This window comes from Thalassophryne amazonica, chromosome 2, assembly GCF_902500255.1.
Source record: "Thalassophryne amazonica chromosome 2, fThaAma1.1, whole genome shotgun sequence".
Lineage (NCBI taxonomy): Eukaryota > Metazoa > Chordata > Actinopteri > Batrachoidiformes > Batrachoididae > Thalassophryne > Thalassophryne amazonica.
In genome coordinates, this window is record NC_047104.1 from 91599400 (window position 1) to 91619608 (window position 20209).

The window sequence follows — 20209 nt, forward strand, 5'->3', positions numbered from 1 at the left end:
AAAATTGGCGCGTCAAGATCGCGATCAAAAGACAGGTTCGACAAAACACCGGAGCTAAACGTTGCAGGCTCTCGAGGGAACAATAAGCAAGCTACTGTCAACAGTTTTATATGTTATGGACTGATCGTCTTTCAGTAGCTCTCACGCAGCTGTTAAAAAAGGGAGTAACTCCAAATAAATGAAGCTGTTTGTCCAGCGAGACAAGCAAACCATCTTCTGACTGAGTTACAACTCGCATTTTAATTTGTGTTAATCTGAACTGACACTTTCTGTCGCAGTCGTTTTGGATTATTATTCTATAACGCATCGTGTCACACAAAACAAACGTGTCATATTCTTCGGTTGTTTTTTTTTTTGTTTGTTTGTTTGTTTGTTTGTTTGTTTTTTTGTTTTTTCTCCAAGCATTCACTGTGACTTACTTTAATTCGCGGATCATTCCCGGCACGGTGCGTAAATTGCCTCCAGGAGTCGATCTCAAGTCTCGGTTAGCCGGTTAGAGAGTCTGTGCTCACAGTCGAGCACGGAGCTTCCACCTCTGCGCTCCTGAGTCTCTGCGTAAATATCAAGGCTGCATTAAACAAACAATATTTCTGCGTGGAAAAACGTCCAACATCTACACGGCGCTGCGAGCAGACGGACGCATGGCACCAGATTGAGTATTAGTCGATCTAAAGGGGGCTTTTGCTTGATTTTTTATTTAAAGAAGGCTAGGGAAAATGTTTACATTTTGCTGTATAAACATCCTGCCCATGTTCCTGTCTATCTTTTAGAGAAATCAACAGCCTGCTTTTGAATATGAGGGAAAATTTCTTTTAGACCACTTTTACGCACGAAAATATTTTATGCAATATTTCACAAGGTTAATAACAGTGGATCTATTTGACGTGGTGGCTCGCCTACCATCCGATTGCGCACGACAGGGAGCCCAATGCGCGTGCTCGGCAGGCGTATAGTTTCTATGCCAATAATACTGTGTTAAATTAAAAAGGAAAAAGTCAGAAAATAATTTAAAAAATAAACTTCGTTAAAACCCGGCAGTATATTCATAAGGAAATGTTCTATTTTAATTATTCTCTAAGAATGAATTCTTATTATGCACCATATTGGAATAAAATTTTATTCAAATGGAAAAAAACAATTGTCAGAAAAGTGAACGTACAGATGTGCGCGCTTGCAGCCCACCGCTGGAGTAGGAGGGAACTGGGCGGGCCCCACATTAGGATAACCAAGACACGCAGCTTCAGTGCGCTGATGGCAACAGATAAGTAAAAAGTGAGCTCCTCGGACGCACGACAACACACCAACTGAAGTGGAAAGCGACTCCTGTTCTGTTCCTTAATCCATTTCGGACACGGGATTCAGTTTGCAACAGGACTACATGGTAAAGATCGCATTGGTCTTCTTAACGGTGCGTTAAGTAGATAGTAACAGGAAGTGTTTTGGGGCTTTTGACGCGTAACTTGTAGTGTTTTGGGAGAAAGTGGAGCGCTGTGTTTAAGTTTAACTAATGACAGCAGAGGTGCAGCAGCCCCCAGCGCAGCCTCCCGCCCAGAGCAGCCCGATGTCTGCTCCGGAGAAGCCGCACGGACAGACGGTGATGGAGACCGCCTCCTCCACCACCAAAACCAAGAAGACAAACGCAGGGATCCGCCGTCCGGAGAAACCGCCGTATTCCTACATCGCGCTGATAGTCATGGCCATCCAGAGCTCTCCGACCAAACGCCTGACGCTCAGCGAAATCTACCAGTTCCTGCAGAGCCGTTTTCCGTTTTTCAGAGGCTCGTATCAGGGGTGGAAGAACTCCGTGCGCCACAACTTGTCCCTGAACGAGTGCTTCATTAAACTGCCGAAGGGCCTCGGCCGGCCGGGGAAGGGCCACTACTGGACTATCGACCCGGCCAGCGAGTTTATGTTCGAAGAAGGCTCCTTCAGAAGGAGACCCAGAGGTTTCAGGCGCAAGTGCCAGGCGCTGAAGCCTATGTACAGCATGATGAACGGTTTGGGATTCAACCACATCCCCGAGTCCTACAACTTCCAGGGCGGCGGCGGGGGCCTCTCCTGTCCGCCCAACAGTTTGTCTCTGGACGGCAGCGGGATTGGGATGATGAACGGACACTTGGCTGGTAACATGGAGGGGATGGGGCTGTCCGGACACTCCATGTCACACTTATCGACCAACAGTGGACATTCCTACATGGGGAGTTGTACTGGATCCACTGTGAGTGATTATCCCCACCACGACAACTCCGCCTCCCCTCTGCTCACCAGCGGGGGAGTAATGGAGCCTCACCCCGTCTACTCGAGCTCGGCGTCGGCCTGGGCTCCGGCTCCGTCGGCTTCACTAAATAACGGAGCTTCATATATTAAGCAGCAGCCGCTGTCTCCTTGTAATCCCGGCGCCAACCCGCTGCAGCCCAGTTTGCCAACGCATTCTCTGGAGCAGCCGTACCTACACCAGAACGGGCACAGCACCACAGATTTACAAGGTAGGCTCGGTGAAAAACTCCAATCCACTGCCATAAAATGTAGCTCATTTATTGAAACAACTACAGGCGCAACGAGGGAAAATTACGCACGGGTGTGCGCACTGTTGAGCCACACGACATGTTATGTCAAATTCTGTCAAATATAAATATTGAGCAGCTACTATGTAATTGTGTTTGATCTGTAGTTATTTAATTTAATAAATGAAAGGGGAATGATTTATGGTTGTTGATGGCGAGGGCAGTTTATCACATTTTTAACTTTGTCTAAATTAAATCAAAATCTCGATAAAACGTAAGAGTCTGTGGTTCTAAGGAGCACAATTTCCTCACTAACTGTCCAAAAGTGGCCGTTTGTATTGCTGTGCCAATCTGTTGGGGTCGGCCTGTGTTGCCTCGGGGTCCTGAGTCCTCCGGGACTGGCGTGCCAGAAAGCCACTGTCAATTAGGCCTGGAAGACCGCCTCCTCTTTCACAAGCTTTATCGCGCTCATGAAATGGATTGCAGGCCTATGAGGGATACAAAACATTACTTATATACTATTTAAACAAAACTTGGAACTCAGCTTTCAGCCAACGCAAGAGTTTAGGTTAAATAATAAATAATCTTGAAGACATTCATAACAGATTCAAACCAAGAACATTTAGTTGTCCAAGTTGTTGTATTTTTATACCATTTATTTATACCCATCAGTTAACATAAAAACATGCAAATGAGTCAAAGTTAATAAAATCTTAATTCTAATCCGTTGCCCCCGGAAGGTTTTAAAGATGGCAATGTTAAAAACAAAAACAAAAAAACATTTAAATTAACATTACACAAAGTACACTAAGTGCATAAAATATGTGATCGTAACATACAATAAATATACATTATTATTGTTAATCTGTATTGCATGGTTCCATAAAAGCTACATGTGAATATATTCCTGCTTTTAATGGTGCAAATGCATCAACATAAAACTGGATAAAAAGTATATAATATATAGAACACAACTATTCATTATTGTATTTGAACTGAAAACATCAAAAAATAAAGTTGCCCTATTATTTATTGATATTGCAAGTGCTTAATTCTTTCCTTCTTTGCAGGTATTCCTCGGTATCATTCCCAGTCTCCCAGCATGTGTGACCGAAAGGAGTTTGTCTTCTCCTTCAACGCCATGACGTCCTCAGCGATGCACTCACCGAGCAGCGGCTCCTACTACCACCACCAACAGGTCTCCTACCAGGACATCAAGCCGTGCGTCATGTGATGCCACCATGCACAGTGTGCGCACATGTGGACACATACGAGGACAGTTTGCAGACTCGAGAACGAGCCTGCAGAATATGAGGAAGGTCTGCAGAATTTGAGGAAGGTCTGCAGCAGAGTGGACTGAAATAAAACCACTGACACGGAACGTGCGTCACCGCAGGTCCAACCAAAGACCACGGTCGAACAAAGTAGACCGGACTACTTGTGTAAACTGTGTCACAACGCCGTAAAGACTCGGGGACAGGCTCATCACAATCATATGATAATAATAATAATATATATAATTAAAAAATGAAATAAAAAAGTTGACCTTGGACCAGCGGGGTAAAGCCTGAGGCCCTGCTGCTGTTTGGTACTTACAGTCCTGCAGAGCGGATGACTTCACATATACTGTTAATATTGTTATTGTTGTGCAGTTAATGCACAATCATTTCTACTTTTTAATTTGATAAATTAGACTTTTTTGTTCTGGGGGGGCTCACATACCAGCGTTATTTTTTCCAAATGAACAATTATTTAGAATAAAAAACAACCTGTGTATAAAAAAAAAGAAACAAGAAAGAAAAAAAAACAATGAAGGCACTTTTTGAATAGCCTATAAGCGCAACTTTATTTATTCTGTAGACCTACATATTTTTAATTTTCGGCAAATCAGCCAAGCTTTATTGGCAATATTTGTCAGAACGCATATTTGTTTCATGAATGAACCTTGAGGATATAATGTAAGCACTGTTATGTCATTTGTCTTAGGTATAGATCATTACTTTCAGCACTGTACTTATATATGTTAGGAAAATTAGTCAGGGTGTTTATGAGTACTATATTATTAAAAACAATCATTTGCAAGAAATTAAACAACTGTTTAAGCTTAAATCAAGACATATGGGTGTCTGCATCTGCACCACAATTCCAGTATTTTACGTCCCCATACCAAGCAAACAGGCCACAAAGCAAATACCAGCAATATCTTAAAAATATTTATTTATTCCCATACACATTATTCATATATTTCAGTTTCATTCTGACAAAAATATCTAGAATTGCTTTGGAAAGGTTTGTTAATAAAATGTGGACAGATTTACTCTGATATGTTCGTTAAGCAGAAATAAGTTCCACATCACAAATTTTAAAACTTAACTGGTGTTAAAAGTCAGTTTGCTCAATCATTGTCTTTTATTCCTTGGTATTTGAAACAGGGAGAAAATATCTGATTCTGAATGAAACCACTTGCTGATGTCAAACTAAAATAAATGAGAAAGTCCATTTGCAGCGTGCCTTCTACATGCAACATTTAACTCATTTTGTTAGACCTTTATGGTGGTGAATTTACTTTTTTTTTTTTCCCCCACCAAAATGCATTTTGCCAAATTCTCTCAGGTTAAACTAAAAACTACAAAATAATAATCTTGCTCTAAACTTATCTGTGCTGTTGTGGAGTGTGTGCAGGTTTGAGGGATCATCTATAGAAACATCGGGTTTTTTGTTAACGCATTTATATGTGAGCATTTAGTTTTCATCCAACAAGCATCTGTTCATTCTTAAGTGCAATTAGAGAAGCACAAATGTACAGTTAGACTTATAACTGCAACAACTCCACTATTACAACCGTTTCCATGTGGTCTTCTGCAAAATTCACAATTACTAGTTGTAGAAAAAAAAATGTCACATGGGCTGGTTGGCCAACAATAAAATATCTGAACTAATTTTTAAAATATAAATTAGTGTGGCACAGTGGCACAAGTGGTTAGTCTGCTTGTATCCAAACCTGAAGGTTGCCGTTTCAAGGTCACATCTGCCTCTTTCTCCACGTACAGCTGGAGTTGCATCATAAAGGGCATCTGATTAAATTTGTGCCAAATCAACATAATCTGTAATGGATCTGTTCTGGTGACACTGGGCAGAAAAAGAAGCGGCCAGAAAAATCAAATTTCTGTAAAATTAGGCATTTTATTATATAGTGGCATGGGGCAGAAAATTAGACCTTGGCTGCTCTCCTTGACCATATTCCGATCCTAAATCAAACCAAATAATTTCTTCCTATCGGTAAGCCCAATGTTCCTGCCAAGTTTGTTCAAAATCTGATTTGAGATCCTTAAGCTATTTCACTAACATAAATACATAGTTGTTGACACCAAGGCGATCACATGAATGTACACCTCATGCGGTATTGAAAGCAAGTTTGCTATGCTCTGAACGTAATCTGGGATGTTTTACTACATCAAGCCACACAATTGGTGCTTTTGTGCATGCATGTGTAGCATTTTGTTCTTGCATGTAACCGTCTCACAACATGGCCACTGGCTGAACCCCAGTGAAATGAGCACACCGTGCAGCAGCACCTCACATTAGCAACCTGATGACATTTGCTGAGGCTCAGCAGGCCGACGCTACGCAGCTGTTCTCTGCCGTAGTCCATAAAAAGCCAGAGGCCTGCTGCGCGCAGACAGACACGCAGCGTGTGTGTGCTTTTGCACATAGCCGTAGCTTCACTAAAAACAGGACACACTGATGTGAGCGTGATCAGTTACCAGGTAACTGCAAAACACAGAAAGAGATGCTTTAAGTCGAATATGAAGTGTGGAGTAGAACATACATGCATGCATGTGGTGTACCTTCATAAACTCTGAGCATATCTGTAGGAGGGAAGCAGCACCACAAATAAAATCACTTCCAGTGATCACAGTCCCCTTCTAGAACAAGCTGGACTTGAAAGCAGAGCCACAGTGGATTAAAAAACTGGCCTTTGATTAAAGAACCAATATGAAGCCTCAGAACCCAAAATCAGATTGTACAAGTGTTGTTACATCTACAGGTCAATTTGTGCTATTTTGAAGTTGTAGAAATTTGCATTAGTTGGCTCATTTTGACATTTCAAACCAAAACAGAATGCTACATAACACACGCGCATTAAGATGCATGTTTGCTTTTTTATACAAAGATATTACAAATAATAATAAAAAACCTAGTCCGGTAAAATGTTTGTATTAAACAAATGAACATATGAAATTTAGGCATCCTGAAAGGAAAACTGTCATTTATTAAAGTGATTTCACAGCCAGAATGCAGTTTTTTTTTTTTTTTTAATAAATGTTCATATATCAGTGCTGAAATTATAAGTGTTATTTCAAAATACGCCTGGAAATTAAAAAAAAAAACATTGATTCATTTTGCATGTAATTTGAGTAATTAAAGGTGATTCAACAGCATTTTACTGAGGTTTAGCACAATGTCTGTTCAGAATAGACACTGACCGTGCACCACGGCATCTCCAGTTTGAGTTCCTGCACAGGCTAGCTTAGTTACACATCTCTCCTGCTTTTCCTGCCATCTTTTTTTTTTTTTTTTTTTACTATGAATTCAAAAGAGAAAATTCTACATGGGCATTTTTAGACCATTTAAAAGCGTGTGAATTTTAAGACATTTTATCACATACTACGCCTTGTATGTTGCATGAATACATTGTGCAACATGGTTCAGAATATCAACTAAACAGACATTTTCAGCTTCTTGTAAATATGTTGTTTACGACATGAGTAAATAAAATACAGAATGGTGAAAAAAGTTGTTTCCAGGTGAAAATGGATGTGACTTGTACAAGCTTCTAACTGCCATTAAGATGTTATGTGGAAAACACACAATTTTATAAATAGCCATGTGATGGCACTACCTACAAAAAAAAAAAAAAAAAAAAAAAAAAAAGAAAAAAAAAATATATATCCCTCATTTGCACCATTTTACTTTATGCAAAATACTTACTGGTCACAAACAAATACACAAATGTAAACAATTACCTCTTTGGCAGAATTAATCAGGACCATTAATAAAATTTTGACCTCTTGTAGCTTCTACAGGTATTTTTAAGGACTGCTCAAAGAAACTAAAACACACATGACAGTCCGAATTAAGCCACACGCATCCGAACACATAGGAGGAGAAAACACCACTTTCATTTGCTTCATGCTGTGAAATTTACGTGTTGCATATTTTATTCATAGTTCATGTTGAATAAGAAGCTTGCACAGAAAGCCACGATGCTCACGCTGCAGTATTTGACACTGCTGCTCAGTCTGCCTCACCTTGAGTACCTGAACGTGCCGTTGTAGATTTTGGAGGTGCTGACCGTCCAACATCAGCGAGCTGGGACCTCTTGGCACCCCACCGGCTCCTGGCCAGCTCCGCCTGCAGATTGTGGCCTTTCACACAGAGACCCTGCAGGGCCTCCAGAGCGCGCTCTGCAGCCAGACGGTCGCAGTACTCCAGGAAGGCTCTGTGCTGAGCGCCCTGCCAGGTGAGCCTCATCGGTGCCGCCTCCCTCTCTCGAAGGGCGGCTTTCAGGTCACTGACACGCAGCCCGACAGGGATTCCACCGAGGTAAACAGAGGTCGTGACCTCACTGCCTCTGTCCTCTGGGGTGCTCACACCGTTCTTCCCGGTTGCCCCCTGTCCTCTCTTCAGACTAGCTGGGTGTTTCTTGGCTTTCTGTTCCGACTCCACCACCCTGGATTCCCTCTCAGCACCCCACTGTGTGTTCTGTGACCGCCTGGCGTGTGTCTGAGTTTGACCGGTTTGCAAACTGAGCTCCACCATAGCAGGTAAGTCTCCTAATGTAACATTCTTTCCAGCCTGTTCCTCTGCCGCACGCAGCTTCTTCAAGATGGGGATCTTCTTCAACTTGGTGGAGTCCAGCTGCAGACACAAAACTAGATGTCACTCAGGCAGAACAGAGTCGGGGAACACAGCAAACAGATGACCCTGCTCAGAGCCAGCACAGCAGGCCTGTGGGCAACTTAAATTCATTACAGAGTTAAAGATGACAAATTAACTGGCATTATTCCATCATGCTTTAAAAAAAAAACAAAAAAAAAAAACAGCAGGACACTTCATTTCCCAAGCAGTTAAAAATAAAGAGCGCCGTCTTGATGTGTCAAGCCTGTAAGTGCCTTGGCAGCCTTTGATGGTGACCAGTCCTGTAAAGGATATACGGGGCTATTGTTTTTACTCTGGCCTGTTTGACCTGTCGTTCCTCTGCCCCGCCAGAGCCAAGCCGGCCGGGCAGAGCAGTCTTTGATGATCAGACATGGCCTTCCTGCCTGTCAGGTCACTGAGTCTTGTTTACTTAAGGTACATGTCTTAAGGAACCCGGAGGTTACACACAAAACCTCTCGACACTGAACGTCCCGCCATTAATTATTAAATGAAAAATAATCTCCATGTCAGAAACACATTTAATCATTAGACTAATTTTTTTAAATGTATTATTACAGAAGAAACAAGATGAAAAGCAAAAGTAATAAAGGCAGCTTTAAGTCGGACACTCCGAGTGCATGCTTCAGTCAAGGCAGAAATGTGTTAAAGTTACACTGTGTAAATTTAGCATCCTCTAGTGGTGTGGCTGCAGACTGCTGTTGTCAGTCACAATTTTACACTGCATCATGTTTTTGCTTCTTTGACAATGGGAATTCATGCTCCCTTGCCTTCTCTTTTGAAAAACAACATGTATGATCCACTATTTCCCTCCAAAAATGATTTGTGTGTTTTTCTGTATCCAAAACTGACATTTGCTGTTTCAAGGTCACACCTGCCTCTTTCTCCATGTACAGCTGGTGTTGCATCACGAAGGGCAGAAGCAGAACAGATGAGTTCAATGGAATTTTTTTTTTTAATCTGTTACAGAGTAAGCAGCACGGTGACTTAGTGGTTAGCACTGTTGCCTCAGCAAGAAGGTCATGGGATTGATTCCCACCTGTGGCCTTTGTGTGGAGTTTGCATGTTCTCGTGTCTACATGGGTTGCCGCCCACATCCAAAGCGATGCAGGTCAGATGGATCAGAAACTTTAAAAATTGTCCGTAGGTGTGTGTGCAGGTGTGAATGTTTTTGTCTGTGAATATGTGGCCCTGCAACAGACTGGCGTCCTGTCCAGGGTGTACCCTGCCTCACACCCTGTGACTGATGGGATAGGCGCTAGAATCCCCGTAACCCTTAATAGGAGGGAGTGAGTGAGTGAGTGATACAGGGAATCACAAAGAACAGGGCCTAAATATTCTGCAGTCATGACTAAGCACATTTTGTCAACACATTCTGTACAGTCTACATTAACTTCACATGTGTTTTCATGAAAGTTGTACAAAGATGTGCCATCCTGGTGTGCAGGAAGTGAACTGCAGCAAAAACCTGTGGCCTGGAAAATGAAGAAAAAAAAAAAAAAAAGAGAGCTCCACAGCAGTCCAAAAATGTTCAAACAAAACGGGGTGGACTTTATAAGTGATATCTTACTTTATATGCATGAACTTATTTTATTTAATTTTTTTTTGGAGGGGGGGAGGGGGGCATGCACAGTAAATACAAAAATGAAAAGAAAAAAGGACAGTCCATTACATAACACATCACAATCTCTTAAACACGTTTGTGTTGACTGAATGTGATCAAAATGTGCCTGTGCCATCACAACAAATTCTCTATATTATAACCTATAAAAAAAAAAAAATTACTGTCACAATCCAATTAAATCACTGTAAAATGCAAAGTATTTATATTCTGATTTTTAGGGAAATTATGATTGAACTAACTGCTTTCAGTTTAGTGTTCATTTTAAATGTTACTTCCCTTCTACACCATGGAAAAGAAAGACAATCCTGATTTTTTTTTTATTTATTTCAGTATTGTCCAGCAGGTGGAAGCAAAGACCCAGTCAACACTCACTACAACAATGTCCCATTTAATACCCTCTTCATTAAAAAGAGTGAATGGAGGTGAATTCTGCTAATATCCATAAAATAAAAAGAATCAACAGGCTCATGATATTTCACTGAATGTTTTTCCTTCTTCTGTAGCCAATGAAGAATAAAACATGTGCTATTATTAATGAATCCTAATCATTTTAATATTACAAAATATACACTGTATTGCATGTTGCCGCTAATTTGTATCAAACAAATACCATGCAGCTGAGTACGTTCAGAGTGAGCGCTGGCAATGACACAGAGCTGTAAGTCCTGTGTAGGCCCTGAGATGTACTGGTGCCACTGCTTATCCCCAAATTCTGAAGGGCAAAGCGGGTGAGCATGAACAACTCCCCCAGATGAAATGCCAGTCTATTGCAGGTTACTTCCCCAGGTAAGGTCTGCTACCCATTTACAGCTCAGTGGACTGGGACAATGCAAACAAATGTCTTGTCCAAGGACAAAGAGGTAGCGTGACTGGGAATCAGACAGTTCTACAGACTGGCAACCCAACTTCTTATCCCACTGACCTACCCCCTCTGCACAATGGAATGTGACAATGATTACATTTTTCATGCCACCATTTATGGAAATGGCTTGAAAAAATTTGGAACAATTCTGCCAAGACTGTTACTACATGCAAAATAGTCTCAAACAACTGGCTGATGGCATTATGAACCTTTCTTGCTAATTAAAGGAAATTACATGGAATGTGGATGTTCAAGATAATATTTAAGAATAAATGCATGCGGAGTGCTGCTATCATTATTTCCAACGCACACTGTTATTTAAGATAAATTCTTTTACCGTCATGAACATGCATCAACGCTGCACTATGAAAAAATATGACCCCTGACTGAGAAAAAGAGGAAACTTTCCCTCAGCAGCATTTCAATCTAAAATTCATCATCTTCTGGACAGTACATAAAGTTAGCCATCTTACACACGTTTCACAGTCTCACTGCTGCCTGACAGCAGACAGAACATTCTGGAGCATTTATGTCATTAGCACAAATAAATGTTGAGATAAACTGGCCTCAGATGCAATTTGCTGAAAATCAAAATCTGAGCTGTATAAAATCTTAAGTCAAATAGCAGGTAAAAGAAATGTGTGGAATCAGTCTTGAGCCCTTGTGTATCATATTCTGCAGAGCAATAGTATGTCCTTGCAATATAAAGACAGTCTCACTGTACTAGCTAAAAGTATTTTTTCATAATATCACATCCAAAATGTTCAGCGACTCAGTCCTCTGGTGGTCATAGTTAGCATTAAAGGGTGATTCTTAGACTACGGGCACTTATGTCCTTTGATCATATTGTATGAAAAACAGAAAAAAGGGGAAATTTCACACTTTTATAGTTATCTTTACAATGAAAGTGTGTTAAGAAATTTGTTCTAGTAGTCTATGATGACTTTTTCACCTTTTTTCAGCATCATTATATGCAAATATTGCCGTTTTGTGCTTGTCCCACACCCAGACTTTTGATCTTCAATGATAAAAATGAATGGTAAAGAAACGTTTTTTTCTAATGTTTTAAAATATCTCTGAATAAAATATCAGTAAAATAATCAAAACATAATTGGGGTATTCAATGTCATACAACTGTTGTGATTTTTTTTTTTAAACAAAATGTAGTTGTCCAACACCATTGCCGTAATTTCCACCACAACACTATTGTCCCTTTACAGAGTTTGTATGAAAGATTGTTTGGGTAGTTTCTATGGAGATAAACAGTGACATCAGAGCACATGTATATAGCGCCAAATCACAACAAACAGTTGCCCCAAGGCGCTTTATATTGTAAGGCAATGGTGTGGTGGAAATTACATTTACAAGGCCAATAGTGCCCGTAGTTAAAGAATCACCCTAAAATGTGCTCAACATTGAGCTTGAATGAGATCTTCGGCCTTAAATCTACTGGGTGCAGTGCATGTTGATTTTCATTTACGCGACTGTGCTAACAGATTATGTATTGTACATCGCCTGCACAAGGGAAGTGTTCCGGATGCCTGAGCCACGTCACTGCTGCTGCATCCCTCTAGAGAATAAACCTGGTGACTTGAGTGCTACACCGTAAAAATACAGAAAAATTAAATATAGGCACTTGTTTTGACATCATACCGGCAACATTAAGTAATTAACACATTTTACTTGAGATTCAATGTCTGGACTAAAAGTAATGGAGATGAAAAATAGAATGGCAACATTTAGACACCATTTCAGTGACTGAAGAAAAACAAAAACATGACTGCTGTCTGATTTCAAGAAGTCTGGTTTTCTTGTTTCTGAATGCTGCACAACTAAACTCACACAGAAAAAAGAACCAACTTAAAAATCTGTTTTAATTGGTAACACCTGAATGACTTAAGCTGTTTGAACTTAATTATCCATAAAAGAAGAAGCTGATGCTGAGTTCAGATGTATTCATACATTTATAGTGCAGTGCAAAAGTTTTAGGCATCCCAGAGTAATAATAAAATTAGTGTTTGGTGCACCCCATTAGCATGTCAACACAAAAAACAGTTCCAACAGTAAATGTGATATATATATATATACACACACACATACAGTGAGGAAAATAAGTATTTGAACACCCTCCGGTTTGCAAGGTCTCCCACTTAGAAATCATGGAGGGGTCTGAAATTTTCATCTTAGGTGCAGGTCCACTGTGAGAGACAACCTAAAAAAAAACAAAAAAAAAAACATCCGGAAATCACAATGTATGATTTTTTTTTTTTTTTATAATTTGTTTGTATGTTACTTCTGCAAATAAGTATTTGAACACCTGCCAATCAGCAAGAATTCTGGCTCACACAGACCTGTTCATTTTTCTTTAAGAAGCCCTCTTATTCTACATTCTTTACCTGTATTAATTGCACCTGTTTGAACTTGTTACCTGTATAAAAGACACCTGTTCACACAATCAATCACACTCCAACCTGTCCACCATAGCCAAGACCAAACAGCTGTCTAAGGACACCAGGGACAAAACTGTAGACCTGCACAAGGCTGGGATGGACTACAGGACAACAGGAAAACAGTTTGGTAGAAGACAACAACTGTTATTTATTAGAAAGTGGAAGAAACAATATAAATGGTAAATGGACTGTATTTATATAGCGCTTTACAATTATGCCTCACATTCACCCCGATGTCAGGGTGCTGCCATACAAGGCGCTCACTACACACCGGGAGCAATAGGGGATTAAAGGCCTTGCCCAAGGGCCCTTAGTGATTTTCTAGTCAGGCTGGGATTTGAACCCAGGATCTTCTGGTCTCAAGCCCAACACCTTAACCACTAGACCATCATCTCCCCAAGATGACTGTCAATCTCCCTCGGTCTGGGATTCCATGCAAGATCTCAGTTTGTGGGGTAAGGATGATTCTGAGAAAGCTCAGAACTACACAGGAGGACCTGGTCAATGACCTGAAGAGAGCTGGGACCACAGTCACAAAGATTACATTAGTAACACATGATGCTGTCGCGGTTTAAAATCCTGCAGGGGAGCAAGGTCCCCCTGCTCAAGCTAGCACATGTCCAGGCCCGTCTGAAGTTCACCAGTGACCATCTGGATGATCCAGAGGAGGCATGGGAGAAGGTCATGTGGTCAGATGAGACCAGAATAGAGCTTTTTGGAATCAACTCCACTTACCATGTTTAATCAATCAATTCAATCAATTTTATTTATATAGCGCCAAATCACAACAAATAGTTGCCCCAAGACGCTTTATATTGTAAGGCAAGGCCATACAATAATTACGTAAAAACCCCAATGGTCAAAACGACCCCCTGTGAGCAAGCACTTGGCGACAGTGGGAAGGAAAAACTCCCTTTTAACAGGAAGAAACCTCCAGCAGAACCAGGCTCAGGGAGGGGCAGTCTTCTGCTGGGACTGCTTGGGGCTGAGGGAGAGAACCAGGAAAGAGACATGTTGTGGAGGGGAGCAGAGATCAATCACTAATGATTAAATGCAGAGTGGTGCATACAGAGCAAAAAGAGAAAGAAACACTCAGTGCATCATGGGAACCCCCCAGCAGTCTAAATCTATAGCAGCATAACTAAGGGATGGTTCAGGGTCACCCGATCCAGCCCTAACTATAAGCTTTAGCAAAAAGGAAAGTTTTAAGCCTAATCTTAAGGCTTAGGTTTAGAGGATGAGAACAACCCCAAGAAAACCATCCCAACCGTGAAGCATGGGGGTGGAAACATCATACTCTGGGGGTGCTCTTCTACAAAGGGGACAGGACGACTGCACCATATTGAAGGGAGGATGGATGGGGTCATGTATTGTGAGATTTTGGCAAACAACCTCCTTCCCTCAGTAAGAGCACTGAAGATTGGTCATGGCTGGGTCTTCCAGCATGACAATGACTCCAAACACACAGCTAGGGCAACTAAGGAGGGGCTCCATAAGAAGCATTTCAAGGTCCTGGAGTGGCTTGGCCAGTCTCCAGACCTGAACTCAATAGAAAATCTTTGGAGGGAGCTGAAATTCCAAACCTGAAAGATCTAGAGAAGATCTGTATGGAGGAGTGGACCAAAATCCCTGCTGCAGTGTGTGAAAACCTGGTGAAAAACTACAGGAAACGTTTGACCTCTCTATTTGTAAACAAAGGCTACTATACCAGATATTAACATTGATTTTCACAGGTGTTCAAATACTTATTTGCAGCAGTAACATACAAATAAATTATTAAAAAAAAATAATAATACATTGTGATTTCCGGAATTTTTTTTTTTTTTTTTTAGATTATGTCTCTCACTGTGGACATGCACCTAAGATGAAAATTTCAGACCCCTCCATGATTTTTAAGTGGGAGAACTTGCAAAATCGCAGGGTGTTCAAATACTTATTTTCCTCACTATATATCTATCTATCTATCTATATATCTATCTATCTATATATATAGACAGACCGATAGATAGACAGATCTCTTTTTATTCAATAATAATTTCTTTCTAAGTGTACTGGTCAGTAGAATATCACACAAAAAAGTTGCAAAAGATCATCCAACCATCCATTTTCTACATCACCTTAGTCCAATTAAGGGTCACGGGGGCTGGAGCCTATTATCCCAGCAGTCACACAGTACACCTGCAAAGTATTCACAGCACTTCCCACATTTTTTATTTTACAGCCTTAATCCAAAATAGATTAAATTCATTTTTTTAAACAAAATATCCCATAATGAAATTCCATAATTTGTTTTAGATTTGTGCAAATTTAATTTTAAAAAAGTAGGAAATCACATATACATACTGTGCCCTCCAAAAGTATTCAAACACTTGGTATGTCACACATTTAATTTTTTATGCCATTTCCAATACAAGGAATACTAAAAATAAAAATTTCTAAAATTATCTTCCTTAAACTCAAACAAAGCAAATCTGTACAACGTGATATAAATTAATTAAAAATATAAAAACTAAGATGATTGGTTGCATACGTCATGGAACGCTTTGGTATACCTTGAAATCTGTTTTATTATATGGCTGCGATGCTACGCACGCTCCGATTGGCTGATTTCTGTTCTAAACCGGTTACCATGACAATCGGTCCAGAACACGTATCACATTACTTACAAATCAGAAAGCTAAAAACACGATTAGAAAAACCAAGTCGGACATGAACATACTCCATAAATATCTAAACAACATTGGAAAAAACACACAGACTGAAAGGTTACCATTAGCAAGTTCTTCACAGAGGTGAAGCGAACAGGTCTGACTACGAGCAGCAGATTTCATATTCAGACGATAACATAAATTTGCGTGTTTAAATATATAGTAGCCATATAATAAATTAACCTTGCTTGTTCGGCCTGTATGGGGATATCAGACCTCTGCGTTTTTTTACACTTCGGTCTGATATTTTCCTCGCGCTTAGTTAATAATCCTTTATTATTGCCAGTTTTCTTCAGACAAGTCAGGGGATGGATACATGAACATTTCCAAGTCATTGAATATGTCTTGGACTTTATTTACATCAATTATGAAGAAATGCAAACAGTATAGCACTCTATGGTAAATCTGTGTGGAGTAGACAGTTCTCAAAAACTGAGTGACTGTGCAAGAAGGAGAAGAGTGAGGAAAGCCACCAAGACACCCAGAAGAAGTTATAGGCTTCACTGGCTGTGATTGAAGAAATTGTGCATAGTGCATGTTTTGCATTTTGTATCCGCACTTATACATCTTCATCATGCAGGATTTTCTTAAAAAGAAGGCCTGAAGATTCACCTACAATTTGCCAGAAAGTACATCTGAAATGCAAGCCTAGATTTGATGTTTTGGTGTCAGTCTGAGGAACGTTCTTAGGATCAGCCTCTCTCAAGTTGCACTATCACAAGATGAATACACAAGTCGTATGAAAAGGAGCACACAACAAAAGCAATGGCGGTACAACGTGCACCAAATGTTGCTCTCCACCAGACATTGCATGGTAAGTGCCTTATTTGTTTAGGAAGTTGCTATTTGTACATAGCCATATTCATATAGTGAAATTCTATTGGTATGTAGCATCTCTCTCATCGTTCAATATAGATTACATGATCATGCGGCTATGTACTACTGCATGTATTTACTATTGATAACAGATTCCTACAGTGTGTTAACCACGGCCACTAATGCTAACCATAACCCCTACAGCGGCCGCACTATGTACGAATAGAACTGGGAATTATTAATATGGTTATGTACAAATAGCCACTGTTTGCAAATCAATAGTTATTACACTTTTGTGCCTATAGCAGTACTTTTAAAACAAAGTGTGCAGTACACTACTTTTGAATTCATTATTGAATTTTGCAAATCAATCAATCAATTTCAATCAATCAATCAATCAATTTCTTTATATAGCGCCAAATCACAACAAACAGTTGCCCCAAGGCGCTTTATATTGTAAGGCAAGGCCATACAATAATTATGTAAAACCCCAACGGTCAAAACGACCCCCTGTGAGCAAGCACTTGGCTACAGTGGGAAGGAAAAACTCCCTTTTAACAGGAAGAAACCTCCAGCAGAACCAGGCTCAGGGAGGGGCAGTCTTCTGCTGGGACTGGTTGGGGCTGAGGGAGAGAACCAGGAAAAAGACATGCTGTGGAGGGGAGCAGAGATCAATCACTAATGATTAAATGCAGAGCAAAAAGAGAAAGAAACAGTGCATCATGGGAACCCCCCCAGCAGTCTACGTCTATAGCAGCATAACTAAGGGATGGTTCAGGGTCACCTGATCCAGCCCTAACTATAAGCTTTAGCAAAAAGGAAAGTTTTAAGCCTAATCTTAAAAGTAGAGAGGGTGTCTGTCTCCCTGATCTGAATTGGGAGCTGGTTCCACAGGAGAGGAGCCTGAAAGCTGAAGGCTCTGCCTCCCATTCTACTCTTACAAACCCTAGGAACTACAAGTAAGCCTGCAGTCAGAGCGAAGCGCTCTATTGGGGTGATATGGTACTACGAGGTCCCTAAGATAAGATGGGACCTGATTATTCAAAACCTTCTAAGTAAGAAGAAGAATTTTAAATTCTATTCTAGAATTAACAGGAAGCCAATGAAGAGAGGCCAATATGGGTGAGATATGCTCTCTCCTTCTAGTCCCTGTCAGTACTCTAGCTGCAGCATTTTGAATTAACTGAAGGCTTTTTAGGGAACTTTTAGGACAACCTGATAATGAATTACAATAGTCCAGCCTAGAGGAAATAAATGCATGAATTAGTTTTTCAGCATCACTCTGAGACAAGACCTTTCTGATTTTAGAGATATTGCGTAAATGCAAAAAAGCAGTCCTACATATTTGTTTAATATGCGCTTTGAATGACATATCCTGATCAAAATTGACTCCAAGATTTCTCACAGTATTACTAGAGGTCAGGGTAATGCCATCCAGAGTAAGGATCTGGTTAGACACCATGTTTCTAAGATTTGTGGGGCCAAGTACAATAACTTCAGTTTTATCTGAGTTTAAAAGCAGGAAATTAGAGGTCATCCACGTCTTTGTCTGTAAGACAATCCTGCAGTTTAGCTAATTGGTGTGTGTCCTCTGGCTTCATGGATAGATAAAGCTGGGTATCATCTGCGTAACAATGAAAATTTAAGCAATACCGTCTAATAATACTGCCTAAGGGAAGCATATATAAAGTGAATAAAATTGGTCCTAGCACAGAACCTTGTGGAACTCCATAATTAACTTTAGTCTGTGAAGAAGATTCCCCATTTACATGAACAAATTGTAATCTATTAGACAAATATGATTCAAACCACCGCAGCGCAGTGCCTTTAATACCTATGGCATGCTCTAATCTCTTTAATAAAATTTTATGGTCAACAGTATCAAAAGCAGCACTGAGGTCTAACAGAACAAGCACAGAGATGAGTCCACTGTCCGAGGCCATAAGAAGATCATTTGTAACCTTCACTAATGCTGTTTCTGTACTATGATGAATTCTAAAACCTGACTGAAACTCTTCAAATAGACCATTCCTCTGCAGATGATCAGTTAGCTGTTTTACAACTACCCTTTCAAGAATTTTTGAGAGAAAAGGAAGGTTGGAGATTGGCCTGTAATTAGCTAAGATAGCTGGGTCAAGTGATGGCTTTTTAAGTAATGGTTTAATTACTGCCACCTTAAAAGCCTGTGGTACATAGCCAACTAACAAAGATAGATTGATCATATTTAAGATCAAAGCATTAAATAATGGTAGGGCTTCCTTGAGCAGCCTGGTAGGAATGGGGTCTAATAAACATGTTGATGGTTTGGATGAAGTAACTAATGAAAATAACTCAGACAGAACAATCGGAGAGAAAGAGTCTAACCAAATACCGGCATCACTGAAAGCAGCCAAAGATAACGATATGTCTTTGGGATGGTTATGAGTAATTTTTTTTCTAATAGTTAAAATTTTGTTAGCAAAGAAAGTCATGAAGTCATTACTAGTTAAAGTTAATGGAATACTCAGCTCAATAGAGCTCTGACTCTTTGTCAGCCTGGCTACAGTGCTGAAAAGAAACCTGGGGTTGTTCTTATTTTCTTCAATTAGTGATGAGTAGAAAGATGTCCTAGCTTCACGAAGGGCTTTCTTATAGAGCAACAAACTCTTTTTCCAGGCTAAGTGAAGATCTTCTAAATTAGTGAGACGCCATTTCCTCTCCAACTTACGGGTTATCTGCTTTAAGCTACGAGTTTGTGAGTTATACCACGGAGTCAGACACTTCTGATTTAAAGCTCTCTTTTACGCTTCTGTCTAGGGCTGTTTTAGGGCTACGCTTCCTCCTCACAGTCACCCAGTCGGCCTGCTTTCCCGGCTGCTCGGGATCTGCCAGGGGGGAACTAACGGCGGCTAAGCTACCTTGGTCCGCACCGACTACAGGGGCCTGGCTAGCTGTAGAATTTTCCACGGTGCGGAGCCGAGTCTCCAATTCGCCCAGCCTGGCCTCCAAAGCTACGAATAAGCTACACTTATTACAAGTACCGTTACTGCTAAAGGAGGCCGAGGAATAACTAAACATTTCACACCCAGAGCAGAAAAGTGCGGGAGAGACAGGAGAAGCCGCCATGCTAAATCGGCTAAGAGCTAGTAGCTACGCTAAGCTAGCGGATTCCTAAAAACACGCAAAGTGAATAATGTGTAAATAATTTAGAGGTGATTCAGCAGAAGGAGTGCTTTAGTTAAGGCACGTAAAGATTACACTGGGAAACAAATCGTAATCTAGATAACTAGATCAATCTAACTACGCAGATTAAACAGCTAACAGAT

The 20209-nt window shown here is 40.4% G+C and overlaps 2 protein-coding genes across 3 annotated transcripts in view; one reads left to right on the forward strand and one right to left on the reverse strand.

The window, feature by feature from the left end:
* Positions 1-1261: 1261 nt before the first annotated feature.
* On the forward strand, positions 1262-7271 carry foxf1 (forkhead box F1). Its single transcript, XM_034189130.1, has 2 exons — positions 1262-2486; positions 3575-7271. Exons 1-2 carry the CDS (start codon positions 1508-1510, stop codon positions 3736-3738), a joined length of 1143 nt encoding a protein of 380 aa, XP_034045021.1. The 5' UTR covers positions 1262-1507; the 3' UTR covers positions 3739-7271.
* Positions 7272-7694: 423 nt separating this feature from the next.
* The window catches only part of mthfsd (methenyltetrahydrofolate synthetase domain containing), a 30377-nt gene continuing 17862 nt past the window's right edge, over positions 7695-20209 (reverse strand). For both annotated transcript variants that reach the window (XM_034189111.1, XM_034189120.1), the window contains exon 8: positions 7695-8426. In XM_034189111.1, the coding sequence (XP_034045002.1) occupies positions 7803-8426 (624 nt within the window). In that variant the 3' untranslated portion in view covers positions 7695-7802. The remainder of the gene's footprint in view (positions 8427-20209) is intronic.